Here is a 26,310-nt window from a genome sequence, read left to right on the forward strand (position 1 = left end):
CCTTATTCCTTCCCGGAGACGAATTCGTCGCACCGTACTGTGAGCGGCCTGGAACTTATTGGCCAAATCGCGATCTGAAAGATTGGGATTCCTCTTGACGGCCTTGATGACTTTCCCACGCAGTTTCCGGTCGACAGTTCCACTCCAACGCTTCGAATGCGGCTTCTGAGCCGTCGTCAATGTTTCCTTGTACTGCTTGATAACACGCCATACGGTATTTCTGGGCATTTTAAGCTGTTTAGCTAGCTTAGATGCCGACAACAATGGATTTTCAAGAAAACTGTGCACAATTTTATCTCTCCGTTCGGCTTCCATGGCGGTTGTTTACAAAATGCTATCGTTTGGTGTTATGACATAAATGCATGGTGAAAGGTAATGAATTTCCCGACACGTGGGTGAAAAAAGTTTCCAAATCCGTCCACTAGGAGCGCCACAATGAGCAAAAGAATTTGTTCCAATATTAAGAAGCAGACTTTAGACGTTAAAATTTGAGTTTTTTTTAAATCACCGAAAATCGGGGTTTTCAAAAAAATTGTTGGTGTGAAATGTCTTAAAATTAACTCGTCGAGATTTACTATTATCTCGAAAAAAAAATTAAAAAAATTTTTTTTTTTTGGCGCTTAGTCGTTTTTCTGTCTGAAAAGTCGAATTTTTGACAAACAAATTTTTTGAGATAATTGTAAATCTCGAAGTGTCGTGCAATTTAGACATTTAGCATCAAAACATTGTTTGAAAACCTCGATTTCCGGTGATTTTTCGGTTTTCAAAAAACTCAAATTTTAACGTCTGCAACGCTAATAATTGAAGTTTGAATGAGCTAATATTTCGCATGGGTTATTTTATCGTGCAAATCAATATTTCGCAACATGCTCCGAATGAAAAAGCAAGATAACTATTTTTATTGGTACCTAAAACCATACATTTCGTCTAGTGTTCCAAAAAAAAATAGTCCCAGAGTGTCAATTTTTGACAAAAAATTTTTTTTTAGAGACGACACTAGATCTCGACGTTTCATGCAATTTTCGGACACATGGTATAAATTTTTTTTTCGAAAACCCCGATTTTCAAAAAGCTCACATTTTGACCGCTTTGCGCCACTCTCCCATTGATCATTTATGAAGTATCTCGTATATCGGCATGACAATTATCCTTATATCGCGATGTGCGGTATTACATACGGACATTATATTCATTTTATATGACATTGTCAGGTCAAATCACAGACCAGTGTAACAAGTATCGTATATCGATATGTACGGCTTTATATGAACACTAGCTAACCCGGCAAACTTCGTCCCGCCCATTTACTTGATTAATTCTCGAGTAATGCAGAAATTTGTGTTTTATTTGTATGGCAGCCACCCCTAAGAGAGGGGGGAGGGGTATCTAACCACCATAGAAACATTCATTGCACCCTAAAGTTTCCATATACCTAATTTGGTTTAATTTGCTTGATTAATTCTCGGGTAATGCAAAAATTTGTGTTTCATTTGTACGGCAGCCCCCTCTAAGAGAGGGGGAAGGACTGTCTAACCATCATAGAAACATTTATTGCACCCTAAAACTTTCACATGCCAACTTTGATTTCGTTTGATTGATTAATTTCCGAGTAATGCAAAAAATTGTGTTTCATTTGTATGGCAGCCCCCTCTAAGAGAGGGGGAAGGAGTATCTTATCACCATAGAAACATTTATTGCATCCTAAGACCTCCACATGCCAAATTTGGTTTCATTTGCTTGATTAATTCTCGAGTAATGCAGAAATTTGTGTTTCATTTGTATGGCAGCCCCCCCTTTGAGTGGGGGAAGGACTGTCTAACCATCATAGAAACATTTATTGCACCCTAAAACTTTCACATGCCAACTCTGGTTTCGTTTGCTTGGTTAATTTCCGAGTAATGCAGAAATTTGTATTTCATTTGTATGGCAGCCCCCCCTTAGAGAGGGGGGAGGGGTCTCAAAATATCACGAAAACCTTCCCCGGCCTCAAAAACCCCTACATATCAATTTTCATGTCGATCGGTTCAGTAGTTTCCGAGTCTATAAGAATCAGACAGACAGACAGACATCACTCCATTTTTATATATATAGATATGGTTTGACATATACGTATATTGCCTCCACTTTTGCATGTATATGCCAGTTATACGCATCATACATCACCCAAATGCGGCTTGAATTTAAGTATATAGCCTCCAATTATGGCATTCTATACGATTTAACACGTTCGACTTCCAAACTGACTTTTTCTGAGTTTCTTGTGGAGCCCAACTTGCGTATAAATTATTAAATGAAGATCAAACTTAGTTTGAAGACAATTTTTACATGATCTGGCAAAATTTTATTCAATTTGAATATGAATTGACAACAATAACACATGTCAAAGTCATATTATATGACTTTCGCAAAAAGTTGCAGTACAAACCATCCACTCTATAAATTAATGAAAAGTATTGTATAAACATTATAATGATATGGTTACAATTTTATTATTTTCTACATATCCTACAGTTACACTTAGGTGAGTATTCTATCAAATACCTTTTAAAAATCCTATTCAATTTGAATGAGTAATGTGTTACGCAGATCTGGGCGACAGGGCGACGAAAGTGTTTGCCGGGCATCTGCATGACCGTCAGAAATGATGTCAGAAAACAGATGCTTGTTATACCGAATTACGACTTAATCTGTCGTGTAAAATAATATCGTGTTTTCTGCATTTTATGCAATTGTGGATATATATACACGATGTATATTTTGAACAACATTATATACGATTGTTATTCGATGCCATTTTATATATGACTTAGAATATGTCAAGTTACACGATTGAATGTTCGCTGGGATGCATCTACTTACGTTGTATTTAATTTATCTTATTTATTGAAGGAGGTAGCAATCATGTTCCCAAGTTTCTATTCTTCTTCGTTCGAATCAATGTTACATTCGGGATAATTGAATTCACGTGATATGCTATAGGTGAATATTGAATAATCTCACTTTTTTAACCTGTTATTTTATCTTTTATTCAATCACAATTCCGAACATTGTTATTTCAATGTCACTACATCACATTGTTTTATTGTTCTAATGTAGAGGTGTACTAGTAACAAGTGTCTGCAAGAATAACTGTTCCAGAAATTCCATGTTGAGAATAATCCCACATTAAAAAATAATATCCTGATCCAAATGAATGGATAATGTTTATACTCGGTGTTGCCACGATCGCAGCAAACCTGCACATGAAAATGTAACCGTAGCGACTGTTATAGTCAAAAATAACATATTTGAAAATCGGACGTTGAACGACGTACACGTCGTTTGTGATTCAAAGAAACTCATTGGAAGCCGGATTTTAGAGATCAAGATTGGTTGATACGCACTGTTATTGTAATTATACCACTATTTATATGCAACCAAATAAACGAATTTGATTTCCAGCTTGAAGCTATACGCTTTACGACTACTGAATTAAAAATATATAAAATAATATTGTATTACTATCAGGAACAGTGATCCCGGTTGTTTTAATAACACTCGGAATTGAAAGTCCATCATTCATATTTTAAAGAAACGAAATTCAATACAAATAAAACACAAATTTCTGCATAATTCGAGAATTAATCAAGCAAATGGAACCAAAATTGGAATGTGAGGATTTTAGAGTACGAGAAATGTTTCTAAGATGGATGGTTTGACACCCCTCCTTCCTCTGGAATACGGTGAGGAAGGGGTGATTACATACAAATGAAACACATATTTCAACCAAACATGACAACTGAAAATTTTCGGAAAATTGTGAGGTAAAATGGGAAAACAAAACAAAATTGATCATTGTTAGAATGTGGAAATAGATTTTCAGGTAATAAAACGCACTCCTATATCTTCTATCTATATATATAAAAATGGATCGCCAGATGTGTTGATGAACGCAAAACACGAGTTTTGGTGGAAGTACTAGGAAATTTATAATAAAAGGAAATTTTAAAGAGTCACAGGCTAATCAATCAATAAAGAGTTTTGTGATAGGATCCACGAACGTTTCCTTAGTAAAAAAGGGTTATTGTTTGAAAGTATTCAATAACAAAAATCAATTTTTGGCAGGACAAAGTTCGCCGGGTTAGGTGGTAGGCTTATAAAATTTTATGTTGAACAATTATTTTGTGACGCAAAAATTTGAGGAATTGTTCAGAACAAAAAAAAATCTTCTCTTTAGTTTAATTTTCATCCCATCAAAAATCTTGCTTTTTTTCTCGACGCGCATTGGAAGATTAACTAAGTCTTCCCCTAAAATCTACCCTATTTGTCTGTTTGTCTATGATAAGTAGTTGCAAATGCCAAGACATATATATTCGAATACAAGTAATTTAAATTGTAATCGACCGATTCGAGTATAGTTTGAAATTAAGAGCTCAAATAAAATAATATACTGCTCAGGATAACATTTGAAGTGTCATAAATTAATCCGATATTGGCGGCTTACATTCGATTTATCAGATGACCGCTTTTCATACTCCAATTACCCTGGTTTAACCTATTAACACAAACAGCATCGTCTGTTATCAAAGTTGAATCTATCACATCTCATTCGCTTTAATTGGCCGAGACTTTAAGCTTACATCTAATCGAACAGACGCACCTTGGATCTCGTAATGAATTTCCTCCGTGCAATCGCGTGATCAAAACAAACCGAGATCATGATTCCAGTCCGCATTCATCTGACATGCATTCAGCATTCAATTTGACTGGTCGCCATCGGTTTTAGCAGGGCTTAAACAGAAAAGAAACTAGTTCCAAGATGTAATATTCACCGGGGCTATGTTTGGAAACTTGTCGATGGACGCGTTTTTTTCCCTATATGCTATTTTCGAAGAACGAGCCGTAATTGAACATAATCCGGTTTGGAGCCAGCAGCCAATGGATTCATCAAAACAAGCGTTGTAGATTGGAGGATGCACACTGTGCATCTCTGCAGTGCAGGAGGTTCTACAGGTGACCCTAACACTAATCCACTAACGGGGTAAAAGCAAGCAACTGTTTTCGAGTTTAGGAGCGTGATTGAATTAATTACCGTTTTGTGATAACACGAATTGTGCGCAGTGTTCGATACCCACGTAAAATCCAGCACACCGATACCAAATAAAAATTAATTGAAATGTACAATGTAGCCATTGGCTCTTTCACGGTTTCGGTGTGTATTACTTTTTCGTATTCCTCGAATCAAGTCATGCGGGTCAGCGACATAGCATGAAACCCACGGTTCGACCTTCGAGCTCCATTAAACATCAGTGCGGAACACTGAAACATGCAGTGTTAAACCGATTAGGATTTATTTTGCCTCCTGCTTAATTCAAGTTTTCAGAGCATGGCGACTCGATGTAGTTAATTATGAGAGTTTTAATAACATGTTTACTTTACCCTATGTTACGAAAAGTGTATATTTTGCGCTTTAATCCTTTTACTTTCGCATCGTGTGAAGTGAACCGTCAAAAACCCACCTTTGGTAATATATTGACAGCGAAACGGCGAAACCCATTGAATCAATTTGCGAGCGCTAACGAGATCCAGCATAATAACAATTCCACCATCGAGCCCAAACCGAGCTGATCGATTCGACGTGGATTAAATTAACGCAATCCATACCACAAACACCAAAATACACACCGAAGAAGCTCGGTAGATTTGTTGTATTGGATTTTACCATTTACTGAATAACTCAGCATCTGGTTCTGCGAGTGAGCGGACTCGGGTGTTGCGTGTAGGTGGAAACGAAACAACACTCTTTCAAATGCCATAAAAAGGGTTATCCTCGAAATCCTATCATCATAACCATCAGCTGGTGAACAGAGATTGAGCTCACGCCTACGCATGTGATAGCATTATATTGAACCTCGATATACAAGTTCGTTTTCTGCTCAGTTTATTCGCTCGTTTTTTTTTGTTTTTCTATTGACTGAATGTACCGTTTTGTTTCATATTCCGAAAAGTCTCAAATTGCGAACTCTTCATTTTGTAATGTAAATTTCCCGAATTCACTGAATTTACATAATTGAGTAATGAAGACCCTGACATTCTTTGGGTATAGGCTTTATTTCAACATCATTTACAGGTATCGATACAGCCTATAATTTGTAATAATAAGTATTTGCAAAAAAGTGACAGTCAAACCCAATGATAAAATGTTTGCGTTAGCAAATTCTGTAAAAAAACAAGCATTGATAATTTTTTCAGTTTTTACAGTTGTTTCAACTATTTTGTTCGCTATTTTCAATGTTAGATTTTTATGTTTATCATATACTAGCTGACCCGACGAACTTCGTCCCGCTCAAAAAAGTTTTGTTTTTATTTGAATACTTTCAAACATCCACGTTTTCTTACTAAGTGGACGCTAGTGAGTCCAATCACTGAACTCTTCATTGATTGATTACCCTTTGACTTTTTACAATTTCCTTTTACTATAAATTGTCTAGTACTTCTACCGAAATTCGTCCTTATAATATAAAATTATTGTCAGACACAATTTTCGTTCAGGATTCTTCAAGCATTTGGAAATAACATGTTTCTCCGTTGCATGGAATACATGTTTGATACAGAGAATATTACAAAATAAAGACAGCTCAAATCGGACCATTCCTTTCTCGGGTTTAGGATACACCAACACATTTGGCCTTCCATTTTTGTTTATATAGATAGAAGATATAGGAATGCGTTATTCCGTCTGAAAATCCTTTTTCACTTTCGAACAAAAATCAATTTCGTTAGCGCCAACATCAAATGGACTAACAACGCTTAGCTAATTGTAGAACATATGAGAATTCAATTTTCTGAATATTCCGATTTTTATCTCCGCTATATTGATCTATGCAAAGAGACGAATACAACAAAATATAGATGACTCAAATTGAACCATTCCTTCCTCGGGTTTTGCGCTTACCAACACATTTGGCCTTCCATTTTTATTTATAGATGTAAGATATGGAAATGCGTTATTTCGCCTGAAAATCCATTTCCACTTACGAACAAAGATCAATTTCGATAGCGCAAATAACGAATGGACTAACAACGTTTATTATGATGTAATTTTCGAACATGTGGGAATTAAATTTTCCGAATTCTCCGGCCTTCTTTTAGAGTTTTTCGAAAATTTTCCGGGTTTTTTCTCCACTATATTGATCTACGGGAAGAGACGAATACTACAAAATAAAGAAAGCTAAAATCGGACCATTCCTTCTTCGGGTATATATATATATATATAAATGGATTTCTGTCTGTCTGTCTGTCTGTCTGATTCTTATGGACTCGGAAACTACTGAACCGTCTGCCATACAAATGAAACACAATTTTTTGCATTACTCGAGAATTAATCAAGCAAATGAAACCAAATTTGGCATGTGGAGGTTTTAGGGTGCAATAAATGTTTTAACGATGGTTAGACACTCCACCTCCCCTCTCTAAGGGGAGCTGCCATACAAATGAAAGACAAATTTCTGCATAATTCGAAAACTAATCAAGCAAATGGAGCCAAATTTGTCATGCGAATGTTTTAGGGGACACGAAATGTCTTCATGGTAAATAGACACTCCTCCCCTCTCTCTCTCTGAGTAGGGGGGGGGGACTGCCATAGAAATGAAGCATACATTTCTGCATAATTCAAGAACTAATCAAGCAAACTGAACCAAATTTGGCATGTGGAGGTTTGGGGGGCAAGAAACATTTCTAAAGTGCCATAAAAATTTCTGCATCATCAATAAATGATTCAATGGTGGTTTGATACTTCTCCCCTCTCTCTTAGGGGGGGCTGCCATACAAATGAAACACAAATTTCTGCATTACTCGAGAATTAATAAAGCAAATGAAACCAAATTAGGCACATGGAGGTTTCAGGGTGCCATAAATGATAACATGGTGGTTAGATACTCCTCCCCCTCTCTTAGAGAGGGGCTGCCATGCAAATGAAACACAAATTTCCGCATAACTTAAGAACTAATCAATCAAAAGAGACCAAATTTGGTATATAGAGGTTATAGGAGGCAATAATTGTTTCTATGGTGGTGCGACACACCTATCCCCTCTCTAAGGGCATGGATCAATTAATAAACAGGTCTGCGATTGGACCCATGAACGTGCGCTTAGTAAGAAAACGTGAATGTAATAACGAAAAATAAATTTTGGGTGGGACGAAGTTTGCCGGGTCGGCTAGGAAGAAAAAAAAAGATATTTTATGTAGAAACCTTCATGAAAACTAGTTTTAAGCGAGTGTTCGGAATATGAATAAAATTTCCACGCATGATTCAAACTCCGAACACTTATTTTTTTAATGAAAATTTATTGAACTTTTTTTGTTCCAAATAATTAAACAATTAAAACCATGACATTCTTTGGGTTATAGGCCTCATTTCAATATCATTTACAGGTATCGATACAGCCTATAATTTGTAATAATAAGCATTTGCAAAAAAATGTGACTTTCAAAATCAATGATAAAATGTTTGCGTTAGTAAATTCCGTACAAAACAAGCGTCGTGAATTTTTCAGTTTTTGTAGATGTCTTATCTATTTTGTTTGCTGTTTTCATGTTTTCAAGTGCTAGGAAAGGTAAGAATCTACTATAAATGGATGAAAAAATGATCTTTTATGCAGAAATCTTTATGAAAATTAGCATTCAAGTACTGTTTGGAATTTGATCAAGTTTCGACACATGATTCAAATCCCGGACAGAAGATGTTTGAACTCACTATTTTCAGACAAATACAGAAATAGTTCTGGTGAAACAATATGAAATACTTTTACTCTGAAAAAAATATGAAATACTTTTTTTTAAATTCTTTTGAACGACTGGACCGACTCAGATGATCCACATATCAAATCAAAGCTAATTTGCCGACTAATTCCTTGAAAAAAATAATTGACTTGCAAAAAAAATTAGATTTCCCATGTTCCTATCTTCTGTCCAATAAACTATCGCAACCAAAACATTGCATTGCAAACGGAGCGATGCTATTTTCAAACAGTTTAGTCTAGTAAAAATAACAGGAACAGTGTTGTCTAAGCTACTAAATGTTTGGGGGTTGTTCACAAACTACACACAAACTTCTGGAAAGGCCATCCATATTCCACGTGCAGAACTTTGGAAATATTCGTGAAAAAATTACCAAATTTCCAGAATCTATAAGGACGATTGTCTACGTGGGTCTAAAATCTCTCAAAATTTGTTCACTAGAAGTCGGAATGACTCCGAAGTAGGTATTTCTAGCTCCGATTCCATATGTTGTTTCGTTCAGCCAGCTCGAATGCCGATTATATTGACATTTTGCATTGTGATGGCGTAGAATGGATTCTCCAGCTGTGGCAAATGTTCCATCAGTTCTTGTTACTGAGAAGTGGGAAAAACTGGGTCAATGGATCCGAGCTTTAACGTCGGTAAATGCCTTTGATTTGTTGGTGGTTCCAGGAATTCCAAAACTGACTGAAGCTTTCCTGATGGACATGCCGTTATCCACTGCCGCTTTAGCCATATTCAGCTTATCCAACGTCCATTGCATCCGCGACGACTTCCTTATGTACTTTCGAGGCATTTGTGTGTAGAGAGACGAGCAAAAATATGGTATTTCATTTGATATGAAAATCATTCTATAACAAACTGTGGCGTGTGGCTTTTACCCCGTCGAAAATGGTCCATCTTCCCTCCAGAGCACCTTTTGCATTATTTTGTATTTTACACGCATTTTATATTATATTTTAAATACCTTTTCACGCAGGTAGAACCGGAACAATCTACTGAATGACTGGGGGACTGGCAACTAACGGAATATACAGCATTTGCTGGAGAAATCCTTATTTTGGTTACCTTTAAAATTAGATCGCTTGCAATCGCAATGAACGAAAACTTTGTTTTGTTTACAATTTTGATATTTCGGGCACTGAAGTGTTGCGAGGTGTTTCGAGAGGGCAAAAATGTGCTATTAATGCTTCTTGCGTAGTATATTTGCCAAAAAACTGAAAATTTCTTATAAAACTAGAAGTGGTTCATCTTACCCCGCCGGGCGGTCTTACCCCGTCTTCCCCTACTACACGATAAGTTATCTCTCTTGCGATACTGACACCATCGGGCGATGAGGCTAAGTACTTTTCGGACCGCCCTCGTATACATTACTTTTGAAACGTAGTACAAGAATTTCTCGAGTTTTTTTTGTAGTTGGACAAATACCTGTTACATCAAGCAACATCCCATCACATCCCAATCAAGCAACATCCCATCACATCCCAATCAAGCAACATCCCAATTACGAGAACACTTGTAATACTAACCTCGAGCCAACCGCGAGTAATCGGTTACATATTACTAACATAGATAATAAGAAAAACTGTCAAAATATTGAACTCCCGGCCCCGTCAGGCTAACGCCATATGAGCCTTGATAAAAATATATATTTTGACAATTGCGAACTTTTGCTCCATAGTGAATAACAGTATAATATTTTTTTAAAAATAACTAGCTAATTGGCTTTAATTTGATATGTCGATCATATGAATTGGTTCAGTAGTTCAAAAGTGATGATTTTTTGTTTTTTTTTTTTTTGAAGGATTGCATTTTCACTGTTCGGAATTTGAGACAAATGTAATTAAACATATTTTCAGTTTTTCACCATGAATATATATTTGTAAATCAATTTTCTTGAAGTCAAATGAAAAGGAAGGCTCTATTGTATCCAAAAATCAAATTAATTTCGCGAAAAAGTGCCATTTTGAGTAATAAGACACTGTTTAATGGTCATCAAAGCTCAAGTGTTCGGTATTTCAGACAAAACGGTATGCATAGATGTTAGACAGGGGAAGTCTGTCGTCAACCCGTTATCCCACCAGCGCGTCTGGGCGTTTCAATGTCAATATCATCAGGTTTTTGCTATGTTTTATGATCTCATATAGACAATGACATGTAATTTAACCGGTCTGGGATGAATGTGGCAACCAAAATGTTATGCGAGGAATAAAATTTTTCGAAATGATAAAGTAGCAACTTTCATCTCATCTCATTGACCATCTTTGTGTTGTTACAGAATAACTACGTCCACGCAACAATCATCAGCGATGGAGATCGATCCACGGTCGAAATAAGATCGATTCATCTATATAACTGCTCTGCTCTGCAAGAAACATCGGGCTGCTCTTCTATAAATAACTCAACAAAGGATCAACGACTGTCTCCGCTGTCCAGTCTAAACTGGATAATGGAAGAACAGATAGAAAACTCTTACGCTTAAATGGCTACTGTGTAAATATGTACCATTTGCAATGGTATAGAAGGGAATACTCTAACGCCGAAAAATGGCAACTGTGTAATGTGCTAATTATAGATATGATAAATATGTGACATGTACACGATTGAAATTCGGCTCTGTTACAGCTAAAATGCTAATGAGCCTAAAATAAACTAAAGGGACAAAAAAAATCTCATGGGGCTTTGATCTTATAGAGACATAAGAAAACGATCGTTGATATACGAGGCACCCCAGAAAATGAAACTAGAATTCTGTTGATGCTGAAGACGGATACCTAGAGAAAAGAAGCTTAAAGAGCGGAACGAAGAGCTCCTGTGGTCGACTGTAGTGATGTCCGCTAATCGTTCGATTAATCGATTAATCGAACACTTTCTACTAAAATCGATTATTAATCAAACGAATACTGTGCATCCATCAATCGAAGTGAAAGAATAATTTGCGCCGATTATCGGTCCATATTCTGAATAGAACGCCGAGTGCTGTAATTGGTATATCAACATATGCTTAATTCATGGCCGCGTTGTCAATTTATTCAGATTCAACTGCAACTCTGCAACTTACTGCTATTCAGTAATGGTATATTTTATAATTCATTATTTTATTATCTACAATTTACTCGTTATATAAAAACATGAATGCAAACATAAAAAACGAATGAAAGCATTTATGAGTGTTCAGTACAGTAGTAAAAATCAGTACGGACCCAGTCATTTCGGGTGGGCCGAATTTTAATGCGTCCACATTTACAGCTAACGAGTTTATTGGGATGATTAACTCCAGGAGTTAAATCAACCACAAAAAGAATAATTACATTCCGCCATTCGCGTCAACCTACAACCCCCGCTGAAGCTTCAATTGCGAGCAACATGAGCAAAATTGAGCAGTCATCAAGTGCACACCTCCACGTGAGACAGCCACCACTACAAACTATAGTCTGTCAGTCCAGACAAATCAGACAAGTGACTTTTAGTTTTTATATATTGTCGAGCGCTATATATCCCACACTCGAGCTGCTCCGGAACCCACCTTTCGCACCGCGCTCACGGTAGAGACGCGTGTAGAGTTATTTCGGTCTGCCAACGCCAAAAGGCAGACCGGGAATTTATTGTCTCCAGTTTGAGAGCTTTGGTCACCACCACCCACTCACGTCACCATTTCTCCGATCGGGAAGTTTATGGTCATGTGCTGGAAAGTACGATGGTTCTATTCCGGATTAGCAATACTGAATAACGGGTATGACCTTTTTCAGCTGTCAAGTGGGGGTAATGTGTTCTGGAATTGAAGCTTCACATCAGCTCTTTCCAGAATAATCCTTCTCTCTTAGTTTTTTTTTCTATGTCCATGTTCCATTTATAATTCCTCAAGCCCTCGCGTTTTCTGTTCCGACATTTACTAATGAAGCGGGAAAAGCACTTCGTTAGTGTCTCGCGATGATGGGATGCAAGCTTTTTCCGATGAATAATTGTTCGTGCGAATATTCCAAGGATTTTTTTTTGTGCTCCGATAAACGCTTCAAACCGGGCGAGAAATGTCACACGCTTTTGAGCTACGTGAAGCGCATATGAACGCGGCGAGAGAGAGAACCCAGTACGGATCGTTCCTCGTCTGAGATTTGCGCCGGCTGTCACGATTGACGGGAGAAAATTGATTGGAATTGGGCACATTTCTCATAATCAATATTGAATTCCTGTCAGCAATTGAGTCAGTGTCAGTGTGCCAGTGCCAGAAGCAAAGCGGGTGGAAAATGTATATAACTCGGAAAACCTTAGCTGCAAGGTGGGTAGCCGGGGTAAACATCAAATGATGAAACAAATGAATGATATATCGGAAGTCAGTCAATTTGTGGGAATCGACATTTTCGGTGATGTGAGAGAGACGCTTGTTGAACTTCATGTTTTGATGAGCGGAAAAACGTTTTTTAGTAACAGTTCGAAGAATGTGGTGCCTTAGCGGTGCTGGTATCCCATGGTCTGTACTGGTGATGATTGAAAAATAACACTATAATGTTTCTGTTTTATGTATTTTCATATAGATTTTATTCATCTGTAAAGATTTTTTAATTGCAATGATAACTAAATTTGACTCTCGGGATTGCTTTGAATTTTCAATTCAAGCGGGTATTCTAGTGTAGAGACCCAAATTTCGGACGTTTTTTCGAGCTCCGTAATAGTAAAACAAAGAGTATTTTTACTATCCATTATATCATTATTTGTTCATCTATATTTTAACAATAAAACAAACATTGAACGGAGAAAAAATATTCATAACTATAATAGTTACAAGTTGATGAAGTGAAGGGGTACAAAAAAAAGTTATGCCATGGCGTACATGATTCCAGCCCTTCTGGTTATCTGAAACAAAAAAAAAATCGAACAGATTGTGAGTCAGTAAAGATCCCGCTATTGCATGAACCTCGGACTAGTCAAAAACATCTGGTGGCCGTTTGAAGAGGAAAATACTGTTTTAAGGCCTTTTTTTTACGTTTCCCGATTTTTAAAAAATATTAAAATTTGAAAAATATAATTTTTCAGAGGTTCATACGATACAGAGATGCATACAGATTGTATTAATATCAATTCGACATGAATTAGTTCAGTAGAACTTGAGATATCGTGTACGCCAGTTTGAAAAAACTAGTTCCGAGAGAAACGCGTTTGAAGTTCATTATTATGGCCGTACCAGGTTAGATACCGCATCACTAAAATGACTCCAACTCGGCAAATAATGGGATTTTCGATAAGTCCCGTCTAGGGTATATTCTTAAATGCCTAATCTACAAAAATATGAAGGAAAAAAAATTGATTTTTCAAATTTCTATACTAGAATACTGCCTAAGGTATGTTTTTCAATTCATGTGAAATATTTATATTACTGATACCAAGACGCTTAGAAGTATATTCTAAGTTTGGTCAAATATGTCAAAAACACTCTGTAGACATCTTGAAAGTATACTGTGTTTTGTTTGTAAACAAAACACAATACGCTCGTGCACAACCTAGCAAAATATCAACCTATCTTTTTCACGCTTCAGGTAAATAATTCCCCTTCTACTTTTCCGTACTGATTTCACATAATACTCCCCTAACCTTCTTAGTAGCAAAACGGCCGCACCTAATACCATAAACCCGTCTTGACTGAGACAATTTATGAATGGGATAAACAAACAATTTTCTAGTGAGAAAGTGAATTGAAAAAAAAGTTTTTTCTTTGCTTTCAATGTAAAATCGATAGGATTTTTTCTCTGATCGCACTACTATTAAACATGATATTTAATGGAATCTAGATTGAGTCCCATCATAAAATACAAAAATTTACGTGAATCAAATTGTTACACACAGTATTGTCTGACGAGACACATATTTTTACATATATTTTTTTCCCAAAATATATATTTTATTAAGGCACATGTGGCGTTAGCCTGACGGGGCCGGGAGTCCAATATTTTGACAATTTTTGTCTTACAACTATGTTAGTAATATGTAACCGATTACTCGCGGTTGGCTCGAGGTTAGTATTACAAAGATCTCATAATTGGGATGCTGCAGTCTCCAGTACTATGTATGTGTGGCCGACACGGGATACTTCCTATTGGAGTGTAACTGACCATTGATCAGCGAAGCCCCCCTAGTCTGTACCTCATATCAATCGTGGTGCGTCTCTCTTGACTCGAGGAATCCAGGATAGAATGGTCACTGGGCGGTACAATCTTCAGCTCGTGTAGAGTTGCCATGAACGGTACAACCTTTGGCTCTTGTTGAATGTTCAGTGGCCTGCACAACCTTCGACCTGTGTATCTGTAAAGAGTATGTGTATGTATTGCCGCGACTAAGTAAAAGTTTATCGATTGGATAGGAGGGAAATGATACAGGGATACAACGGAGGAATCATCATCAAACGTTGACATCGGCGTTTCTGAGGAACAGGTATAGATGAAGCAGAAGAATTATAATTTGCGATTTTTAAAGAAGAAGCACCTTTTCTTTCCCCGGTAATTACCAAAAAAATAATTCCATTCAAATTAGAAAATTTTGTTATCTACACTAACGATATCAATGCCGGGAAATGAATATCTGTGAGGTAGCTTTATATTGTGTTCCAGCTAGCATTCAATGCTCAAAAACTGGTTCATCAAAATAACTATTTTGCTCATCTCTATTCCATGTCCTGGTTTCCTTATTCGTTCTCGCATGTTTTTTCGTGACAGACAAGGTGAGTCAATGCATATTATGAATTGTTTTACATGCGCCAATGACAGTGGCAACGACAGGGGGTACGGGGGATGCGAACCGCCCCCGGGTAAACGATTCTAGGGCTGCAAAAACAGCCGTTCATGACTTCTATTTCACCATTCGGCATACATCATATACAAATAGCGAAAAAGGAGAGGGGTGCAACTCGACCCTCCCGTCCGGGCGCAAAAGCTCCACTCGACGCCACTAGCCGATGGTAAAGCCAGCGCTACACGATGCTACGAACACCCTCGAATGCTGGACGCTCGATGATTCGACGCATCGTGTAGTCGACTGACGAGCTACGAACATCCAATGTCGAGTGTCGCGTTGGAAGGTAATCCGTTCGTTGTGGATTACCTTCCAACGCGAGTGACACGAGTCAAAGGATTTTTGTCATTCTACACGATTCGTCCGAATCTATCTTTGACAGATTGGTTTGTTTACAGGTTTTAGGTGAAGGAACTGTGAAATTGATTCTCAAAGTTCAAAATATTCGGCGAAATATTGCATTCTAATAATATTGATTTGAAGCATTTTTAATTTACAGCCCGATATCAGTACAATTGCTACGGCAGCGATTTGAGTACATCTCGAGTTCGCATAACGTTTTTGATGGTAAATAAAAACAATAAACATTCGATCCAAATACTCGCCGATTGTTTGGGCCGATTGCTTTGAATCGAACACTCACTTCACCGTGTAGCAGCACATTCGTCACAACATTTGACGATTCATCGAGTCAAATGTTTGAGTCCAACATTTGAGTGAAACGTTGGACGAATCGTGTAACGCCCGCATAAGCACTTTTTTTTTATCCCATTTATTTATTTAAGGCTCATTAGCAATCTAGCTGTAACAGAGCCGAATTTTAATCGTGTACATGTCACATGGTTATCATATCTATAATTAGCACATTACACAGTTGCCATTCGCCAGTATTCCTTCTATTTCATTACATATGGTACATTCACACAGTAGCCATTTAGGCGTAAGGGTATTCTTTCTGTTCTTCCATAATCCAGTTGGACCACCGGACAGCGGAGACAGTTGTTTGATCATTGTTGAGTTATTTATAGAACAGTAGCCCGATGTGTCTGGCAGAGCAGAGCAGTTGTATGGATGAATCGATCTTATTTCGACCGTGGATCGATCTCCATCGCTGATGATTGTTGCGTGGACGTAGCTATTCTGTAACAACACAAAGATGGTCAATGAGGGACCTGAGTTTTGAACTGCGCATAAGCACTTATCAGCATCGAAAAAGAGGAAATGACTTGGAAGATGGCGAAAACTCTATTCTAGAGATGGAAAAAACGGTTCATTTCAGTGAGCGGCTCAGAGCCGTGCGCTCAATGAAAAGAACCGGCTCAATTGAGCGGCTCGACGGCTCTTTTCAAGAACTGGTTAATTTGAATGTGTAAAGAATGGAAGACGTAAAAAAGAAGGTTTAACACAATAATCAGTGCACAGAATAGTAAAAATATTACTCTACCGAGGGTTTTCTCTGATATATTTCCATCACAATAATATTCTTTACTTTTTTTTTAAATTATCTATTCAATGTTATCTGATGAAAGTCTACTGCATCTTTCACTGCAAACTTATCTTGCTTTCGGAAAAACTCGCTCACATGGTACTGAAGTCACCAAAATACATAATATTTTCAAAAAAAATGGTCGAGCCGCGGAGAGATAGATTTCCTTTCATTCCACCAAAGCAAAGAGTCGCTAATTATCAGCAAATGTGGTTTCAGCAGCTTTTGGATCATGTGAGGATCGAATATTCCCAACCAATGCAACACACTCCTCCCATACAGATGATCGCGCTTCATCACTAACGATTTGTGGTAGTTTCGTGTATTCTATGGATGCCATTTTTAGCTTCCTTTATCCAACTCCAATTTCGGCCATTTCGGATTTCCGCTTTTTATAAATAACTATGTTCTACTAGTCAAGCCCTTTCACTTGATACCCATATTGATTTGGTTTTGACGAAATTTGTTGTCTGCCATTTTGTAATAGCCGCCATCTTGGATTTCCAATTTACATAAATAACTGTGTCAAACTACTAGTCAAATCCTTTCATTAGATACCCACATTGACAGGGTTTTGAAAAAAAATACATATTTCGCCATTTTGGGGTGGCGGTCATTTTGGATTTGCATTTTTCGTAAATAACTGTGTTCTTCTAGCTGAGCCCTTTCATTTGATACCCATATTGATGGGATTGTGACGAAATTTGCTGTCGGCCATTTTGTAACGGCCGCAATCTTGGATGCCCATTTTACATAAATAACTATGTCCTACTAGTCAAGTCCTTTCATTAGATACCCATATTGATGGGGTTATGAAAAAAAACATATTTCGCCATTTTGAGGTGGTGGACATTTTGGATTTGCATTTTTCATAAATAACTATGTTCTACTAGTCAAACCCTTTCATTAGATACCCATATTCATGGGGTTTCGAGAAAATATGTAATCCGTCAAAATTTACAAACAGCTAAATAAAACCGCTTAAAAAGCAGCATGGAAAACATATGTTTCTTCAGCACCGCCGCAGGCCACGGTTCGTCAGAAGAGCGTACGATCCACGGTTCCTTACCAATAAGCCGGCTCTTAAAAGAAACACGGTTCTTTTATGAACCACAGTTCTTTTTCGAACCGTGGTTCTCAAATGAACGGCTCTTGAATGAACCGCGGTTCAAAAAAGAACCACGGCTCATAAAAGAACAGTGGGTCTTTTTGAACCGTGGTTCATTTAAGAGCCGTTCATTTGCGACCCGCGACTCATTTTTAAAGAACCGTGGATCGTACGCTCTTTCTGACGAACCGGCTCGAATGATCGGCTCGTGAGCGCTCGCTCATCTCTACTCTATTCTCCCCAAAATTACTTAAATTGAATAAACCAAAGAAGAAAGGTGACCGAACGATTAATATTTCTGAAGGGACGGTTCTATTAGTAAAGATTGTTATGTTCATTTATGAACATCGATACAAAATCGATGTTGGAATATCTATATGATTTTTTCAACAGTTTATCATTGAAAATAATACCACCTTGATTAAAAAGTTCCCGAAATTTATTCAGGAAATGAAAAATACAAGATTATACATCAATGTTGATATTGTCCCCTTCAAAGTACTCCCCATCGACTGCAACGCACTTATGCCAGCGCTTGATTCAATTCTCGAAACATTTATTATATTCGATTGGCGATATGGCCATTAGCGCCATCTTCGATTTTACAGTTATCTCATCTGGGGTGCTGAAACGTAGTTTCTTGAGTCGTTCGAATAGAAAAAGTTCGCACAAAGGCACGCACAATAACAGATGTACTCAATACAGCGTAGCTTTTAGAAATGTAAACGTTGATTACTGGAACTGACAGTTACAAAATAAAAAAATATCCAAAAAATTGTTTGTTTTCGGATGTTTTACCATATGTGACTACTTTCTTGTCATATTTTGGACTATTTCCTTCTTATACCATATATATCTTTGGGAGCTGGGATCGACGCTAATATTGTGCAAATATTTACTCTTGATGCGGGCTGAATGGAAAGCTAGGAAGAAAAATTCGGGGCTCAACGTGTTAAGTCTTAAGCATTGATCTTGATTTGTTTGCCTTTTGAATGATCTCGAATGAAATCAATGTTGTAGTTTCAAATAATATAATTCTAGCGATGATAATTATAAAAACTCAACATTTGAAGAGAAGTAAAATAGAAAGTAGAACACCTCAATAATACTGAAATTCGACAGAATCTATATATATATATAAAAATGGAGTGATGTCTGTCTGTCTGTCTGATTCTTATAGACTCGGAAACTACTGAACCGATCGACATGAAAATTGGTATGTAGGGGTTTTTGGGGTTTTGAGGTTTTCGTGATATTTCGAGACCCCTCCCCCCTCTCTAAGGGGGGGCTGCCATACAAATGAAACACAAATTTCTGCATTACTCGGAAATTAACCAAGCAAACGAAACCAAAGTTGGCATGTGAAAGTTTTAGGGTGCAATAAATGTTTCTATGATGGTTAGACAGTCCTTCCCCCACTCAAAGGGGGGGCTGCCATACAAATGAAACACAAATTTCTGCATTACTCGAGAATTAATCAAGCAAATGAAACCAAATTTGGCATGCGGAGGTTTTAGGATGCAATAAATGTTTCTATGGTGATAAGATACTCCTTCCCCCTCTCTTAGAGGGGGCTGCCATACAAATGAAACACAATTTTTTGCATTACTCGGAAATTAATCAATCAAACGAAACCAAAGTTGGCATGTGAAAGTTTTAGAGTACAATAAATGTTTCTATGATGGATAGACAGTCCTTCCCCCACTCAAAGGGGGGGCTGCCATACAAATGAAACACAAATTTCTGCATTACTCGAGAATTAATCAAGCAAATGAAACCAAATTTGGCATGTGGAGGTTTTAGGGTGCAATAAATGTTTCTATGGTGTTAAGATACTCCTTCCCCCTCTCTTAGAGGGGGCTGCCGTACAAATGAAACACAAATTTTTGCATTACCCGAGAATTAATCAAGCAAATTAAACCAAATTAGGCATATGGAAACTTTAGGGTGCAATGAATGTTTCCATGGTGGTTAGATACCCCTCCCCCCTCTCTTAGGGGTGGCTGCCATACAAATAAAACACAAATTTCTGCATTACTCGAGAATTAATCAAGTAAATGGGCGGGACGAAGTTTGCCGGGTTAGCTAGTAATACATAAGGGTGAAGGTGGAAGCAAAGCTTTGTAGTGGGTATAGGTGAAATCACGTGTAAAAATGGGTTAATAGTGTTTGTGAGAGAAGAGCAATTTGTTTCGTTTGTTTTCATCTTCGTACGCAAATAGATCAATGAGTATCTCTATATATATATATATATAAAAATGTTCTTTTCTTTTGTGTACGCGTCAAAAACTCGAAAAGTACGGAATCGATTGAGCTCAAAGTTGGACACAATATACAACCCACTTCAAGGAGTGTTGTTACGGCATAAAAATTGGAAAATTGGAAGAAAAATGATTTTATATGTGACCAGAGTGCGTTTCTGAAATTGAGCTTCTAATGAAAATCGACTATTCAGTAATGAATATGTGTTCTATGTGAAGGAAAAATTTTTTTTCCACGTGTTTGACAAAATCATGAACTAAAATTGTGTTTTGAACTGATTTAAAATTTATCGATTTCCCTCATCTATCTCTATATACATGGTTTTCCATTTCGGGCTTCCGTCTTCCGCTTCCGTTTGACATAGCTGTCAACCAAAGCGTCATATCGTTAGTTGAATGTCTGCCATTTTACAATATGGATCGTTTTAGCATCGCACAACGTGTTAATTTTGTTAAATTATACTATAAAAATGATGAAAAACCGGCAAATGTTTTTCGAGCTTTACGGACGGATTTTGGTCGTCATGGACGGCCTACGTGCGTAAATTCGAACAAACTGGATCCGTAGCGGATATTGTGAAACCTGTGCATCATCGTAATGTACGTTCGGCCGAAAATATTGCTGTTGTTGCTGCCAGTGTGAAGGATGACCCGAATGTTTCGATTCCACGGCGTGCTCAGCAATTGGGCTTGTCAAACACATCATTGTGGCGAATTTTGCATTTGGACTTGCACCTACATCCATATAAAGTCCAACTGGTACAAAAATTAGAACGTGGTGACCATGGAATGCGTCGGGCATACGTCGATTGGGTGAACGAACAACAGCAGCAAAAAGCTGAATTTTCGCATCAAATTTTCTTCAGCGATGAGGCACATTTCGAGCTCGGTGGCTATGTGAACACCCAAAATTTCCGTATATGGGGATCAGAAAATCCACACGTGATTGTTGAGAGGCCATTGCATCCGCCAAAAGTCACTGTTTGGTGCACATTATGGTCTGGTGGAGTCATCGGGCCGTATTTCTTTGATAATGAGGACGGCGAGAAGGTAACTGTGAATGGTGAGCGCTATGGCCGCATGTTAACCGATTGTTTTTGCCACAAATTGAAGATATGGATACGGATGACATGTGGTTTCAGCAGGACGGCGCCACGTGCCACACAACACGACCGAACATTAAATTTGCAAAAACTGCTCATAAATTTGTGACAAAACGTGACAAAGGGGGAGGGGATTGAATTTCGATCAAAAATAAAGTAAAAAAAAAATATACAGCGGAACCCCGATTATCCGCGGATAACGCAATAAAAGTGCGAACATGAAAAAATGAGGGGCTCAAAATGTAAGTGACATCATCGATTTCTCTACATCGACTTACTCTTTTGATCATAACTTTACTGCAAACACATTCCCAATTTGATAATGTGGAAGATGGGTCAGAACCTCATCTAACGGATTCCATAGCAAACTAAAATTGAAACGTTTTTACAGTTAAGTTATTAACTAAAGAAAAAGTTGATGAAGAGAAATCGATCAAATCATTTACATTCCTCACCTTCTGAACCCCTAAAATATATTTCAGCCTATTTCATCAATACAGCAATTATTGAACAATCCATATATGAGACCGTGTATACCATAGGACAGATAATGTGAAAGCAATAACCAAAACAAAAGATCAAGAGCCTACCACTCACAAACAAATTTCGGAAAGTTCGATAGAATTACTATAGAACTCGCTTCTGCGGATAATCGGGGTTCTACTGTATTGAAGCCACAGTTCTATGTTTATTTTAATCATAAAAATGAGCTCTTTCGTTTCTTTTCTTGCAAAATCACTGAAACCGATGTTTTTGAAACGTCAAACCCGAACCGAACTCGAATGAAGTTTTCCATCGTAACTTTCACTTATTCAGTGCTACTTATTCATACATGTTGTATTTTCCACTATTTCGAGGAAATAATGTCACACTCCTTTCAAGTACATTTTCAAAATAAGTCTCATTATATCTGAATGCACCATTCAAGGCTCAACTCTACTATTTTTGGAATGTTTTGGATCAGGGTAAAATCTATCAATGGGAACTCTTGTAATTTGCACAGTTTCGAGATAATTCCCAATTAAAGTTGCCAGAAACAATACACGTTCATGGTATGCTAGGAATTAAATATTGAATAATCACTCGTTGAAACGAATATCTAACATAAACACGTGATAAATGGTGTGATAAATAAATCTGGCTCGAGGGTAATTTATCCAAGGAATTCTACAAAAAGAGAAAATAACCTAACAAGAATATGTTAAATATTCCTCTCAGTCGCTCCCTTAGGTCACGATTTAATAACAATTCCTATTCACATTCAAATCCACCATTCATTCATCGTTTATGAATGCGTAAGTTAACAAGCAAGCCCAAGAAAAGGATACGCTGTCATCGTTCGCCTACGTTCTCCCAGCTGCATCAGCGAAATGTTGTACTAAAGGCACAAGCCCGGAGATATACGGATCACATATTGCTTTATTTAATCAACACAATTCAAGCCATGCCCCATCCAATGCTTTGCCCGTCCGTGGGTGTCCTAATGTCTTACTGGCACACTGCCTTCATAACTTCGTGATTTCCAACATTCCTAGTGGCCTAGAATAACAAGAAAGGCGAATGAACACATTCCTTCAAGGAAGCTGCAATCTGGATGCTTTCGGTGCCACCTTGGCGTGCGGCACCAGGCGCAAACATAATAACCTAACTCTCACATTCTACCGGATCCCAACGAGTAAAATGTTGCTCTCCACCACCCGCAAACCATTATCATGAATCTCAGAGGAAGAAGCAATCAAGCTGCACTCTTTGCTCCCTCCCTCTTGGATATTTATTCTTTCTTGCTGACTAGACTGTGTCTTGCGAGATTATTATCCGCATTTTATTCACTCTCTCGTTGGTATTTGGTGAAGTATAAAAACACTTGCTCCAGGGATGTCTGTCCCAAAGCATAATCCTCGATGCCCAGCTGTTCCCGGAAGGATTCCATCAGTCCGAACATAGTTGACCATTTGAGCTCCGTTCGGGGAATATGGAAGCTGAGAGAATCCTGATACTCCTCCCTGGAAAATTTGTTATTAGAGTGTTGTCTATTGATGTGCAAAGCGATGGGAAACACAACCAAAAACTTACCTCAATACTGCTCCGGTGAAATACTGCGTGATGAACAGTTTAACATCATCCACTCGGCATTGTAGCTCTTCCATTGAACCTCGTTTTACTTTGATGGCCAGCAAAAATCCTTCTGAAAATTTGTTCTTCAAATGTTGTGTGGATCCCAAACATTTGAACTCCCCGTTCACCATGATTGCCAATCTCGTGCATAGTGCCTCACACTCTTCCATACTGTGGGAGGTCAACACAATCGCTTTCCCCGCGTCTCGAACCTTACACAGCACATCCCAAAGCTGGCGCTTTGCACCCGGATCCATTCCCGTTGTGGGCTCATCTAGGTATACCACATTCGGATTTCCCATCAATGCAAGTGCCGTACTCAGCTTTCGCTTGTTTCCCCCACTGTATTCCCGCGTTTTCTTATCAATATGCTTTGTGAACTTTAGTTCCCCCGCCAGCGCTAACGATACGCTATTTAATTCCAAGCTTTTGACCCCTCGAAGCAAACCGAAGATCTTAAGCGTTTCCCGTCCTGTAAGATCCTCTAGCAACGCATCAAATTGCGGGCAATAGCCGATGCGCTGATGAACTCGGTTCATATCGGTGAGCAGACTTACTCCGCTGACCCACGCCTCCCCGGAGGATATATTTTCGTCTCCGGTCATCATCTTAAAGGTTGAAGTTTTTCCAGCCCCATTGATACCCAACAAGCCGAAACATTCCGAGTGGCGGACTCCCACTGATATACGGTTCACAGCTCGGAATTTGTTGTAATACTTTGACAGGTTCTTCAGAACCAAATTGTAGCTAGCGATTTCCGGCTGAGTCATGGTTTCTATTTTTTGTTTTTCCGCCAGAACATCTGAATCTGGAGTGGATTCTTCCTCTCCGATATTCCCTACTACTCGTCGGTTGATTAGCCAATTGAAGACTCGATACTCAATCAACATCATCAACACGAAAGCCCCCACTCCGATCCCTATGAAAAACAGCAGATTTCGATTAATACCACTCTCTCCAAAGGTGAACACATCCTCGCCACAACATTCCGGCACAAACATGCACATAAGATCTTCGGTACACCTCGTGATCAGCTCACACTGCCGCTTGCAGAGCGTTTCGATGCTCGCTACCCGATTCAGATTGTTCAAACTGTGAATGAGTACAAAGTTCGGGAACAGCATGAACACCCACTCGAGAACGTTGGCGACATCTTCCAAATCGATCCCATCCAGCTTGAGCAGCGTAACCGCGGTGAAGAACACCGACCCGGACAGCACATTCAGCAGAACCATTTTCACGAATCCGGTGGCGGGAATGTCGAACAGATACGAAAATAGGTAAGTCACGGGAAGAACCGCGAATCCGAAAAATAGCAACACGAGAAAGATCTTACTGAGATGCTCGAACTCGGATAATCCGTCCTGCTGAAGCGCCGCTACCGTTGCGATATAGAACAGACTTATCACCACGAATATCATGTAATCCCAGAGGAACGATATGGCCCAGAAAAGCAGCACATTAACCCCACTAACGAATTGCAGCAGCTTGGCACGGGTCGTGCGCTCTCGGATGTAGAACATGATGAACAGTGCCGCTACAAACGCCATCGCGAAACCCGTGTTGAATGCGAACTGGAAACCGGTGTTGGCACCGGTTTCCAACTGGTCGAATCTAGTGTCCAACCGGAACGGGAGTGGTTTGTTCGTGACACGAATCTCACATTCGGAACACTCGATGGAGGACTGGAGAAATGCGTTGAACAGCAGGTTGATTGCCAATGGAGCCGTGTGGTAGGCTTTATTGTTAAACCAAGCGGTTGCAGCGGTGTCGTTCAGGGTTGCCGCTACCCAGTAGCGGGTGTTCACGGTGGTGATTGATTCCCGGGATCGTTTGAGGATGTACTCGTTCATGTCTTCCTGGATGGTGACCAGCTGGTGTGTCTCTCCTAGCTGGTCAAACATTTTCTGATACGCTTCCACTGTCGAATTATCGGTCGACTGGTTCTGCAGTACGGTTACTGAATCCGTGTAGGAGCGTAGCGTGATTTCTAGCGCTGGAAGATCACGTCCGATCGAAGAGTTTAGTATGATCGCATAGGTCATCAGTATAAATACAATTGGTATTAGTATTTGCATCGATAGCGTGATGAGACTACGGATAGTGACCAGTGACTTCTTTATGAATTGTGCTTTTATCTGGTTGAGCAGTAGAGATCTCCCCGATAGAAGATGAAGGTTTTCAAGGGCATCTAGAAAGAAACGTAATTTAACGTGTGACGTTCAAAAGTTTCTCGCTCAACTTACATTCGTTTTCAGTTGTATTTATTATTGCATCGTTATTAGTAGAGTGTTTTCCGAAAGAATCGCTCCCTGATCTGCAAGAAACAATTGTATAAGATCTGGTTGGTTTTCAGCGAAAATAAGGTTTTTTTCTTCAATGTGTTTTTCAAGAGACTTTCGGCCTTCGTGGCTAATTTGTTTCTGTGAAAAAAAATTCTATATAGTGCCGCGAAGTGTATTTATAATAGACTTATAACTAATAATAGTTGATTAATTTTACACACAGAATATAATTATTTTTTACACAAATTTCAACATTACAAGATTGTTCACACCTCTCATCTTGGATGGAACTTAACTTTCCCAGTAGAACTTTGGCTCAACGTAGGTACTACTTGTGTCATTTTTATTTGTCATCAATAAAATTTAACAATAAAAAATGAGAATTTCTTCAGT

The 26,310-nt window shown here is 38.4% G+C and overlaps 2 protein-coding genes across 5 annotated transcripts in view; one reads left to right on the forward strand and one right to left on the reverse strand.

Moving 5' to 3' along the window:
- Positions 1-26,310, forward strand: part of LOC129767205 (uncharacterized) — an 823,328-nt gene that overhangs the window by 428,025 nt on the left and 368,993 nt on the right. The gene's annotated exons all lie outside the window — the stretch shown is intronic.
- The window catches only part of LOC129767206 (phospholipid-transporting ATPase ABCA3-like), a 28,485-nt gene continuing 25,093 nt past the window's right edge, over positions 22,919-26,310 (reverse strand). The window contains exons 7-10 of one of the 2 annotated variants that reach the window (XR_008741492.1): positions 25,879-25,949; positions 23,591-25,823; positions 23,173-23,520; positions 22,919-23,056 (exon numbers count right to left, since the gene is read on the reverse strand). Coding sequence is in view for 1 of the 2 variants with exons in the window: in XM_055767860.1 (XP_055623835.1) it covers positions 23,340-23,520; positions 23,591-25,823; positions 25,879-25,949 (2,485 nt within the window). In the remaining variant the exon portion in view is untranslated. Of the gene's footprint in view, positions 23,521-23,590; positions 25,824-25,878; positions 25,950-26,310 lie in introns of both variants that reach the window. The other variant, XM_055767860.1, reaches the window with a different exon arrangement.

This window comes from Toxorhynchites rutilus, chromosome 2, assembly GCF_029784135.1.
Source record: "Toxorhynchites rutilus septentrionalis strain SRP chromosome 2, ASM2978413v1, whole genome shotgun sequence".
Classification (NCBI taxonomy): domain Eukaryota; kingdom Metazoa; phylum Arthropoda; class Insecta; order Diptera; family Culicidae; genus Toxorhynchites; species Toxorhynchites rutilus.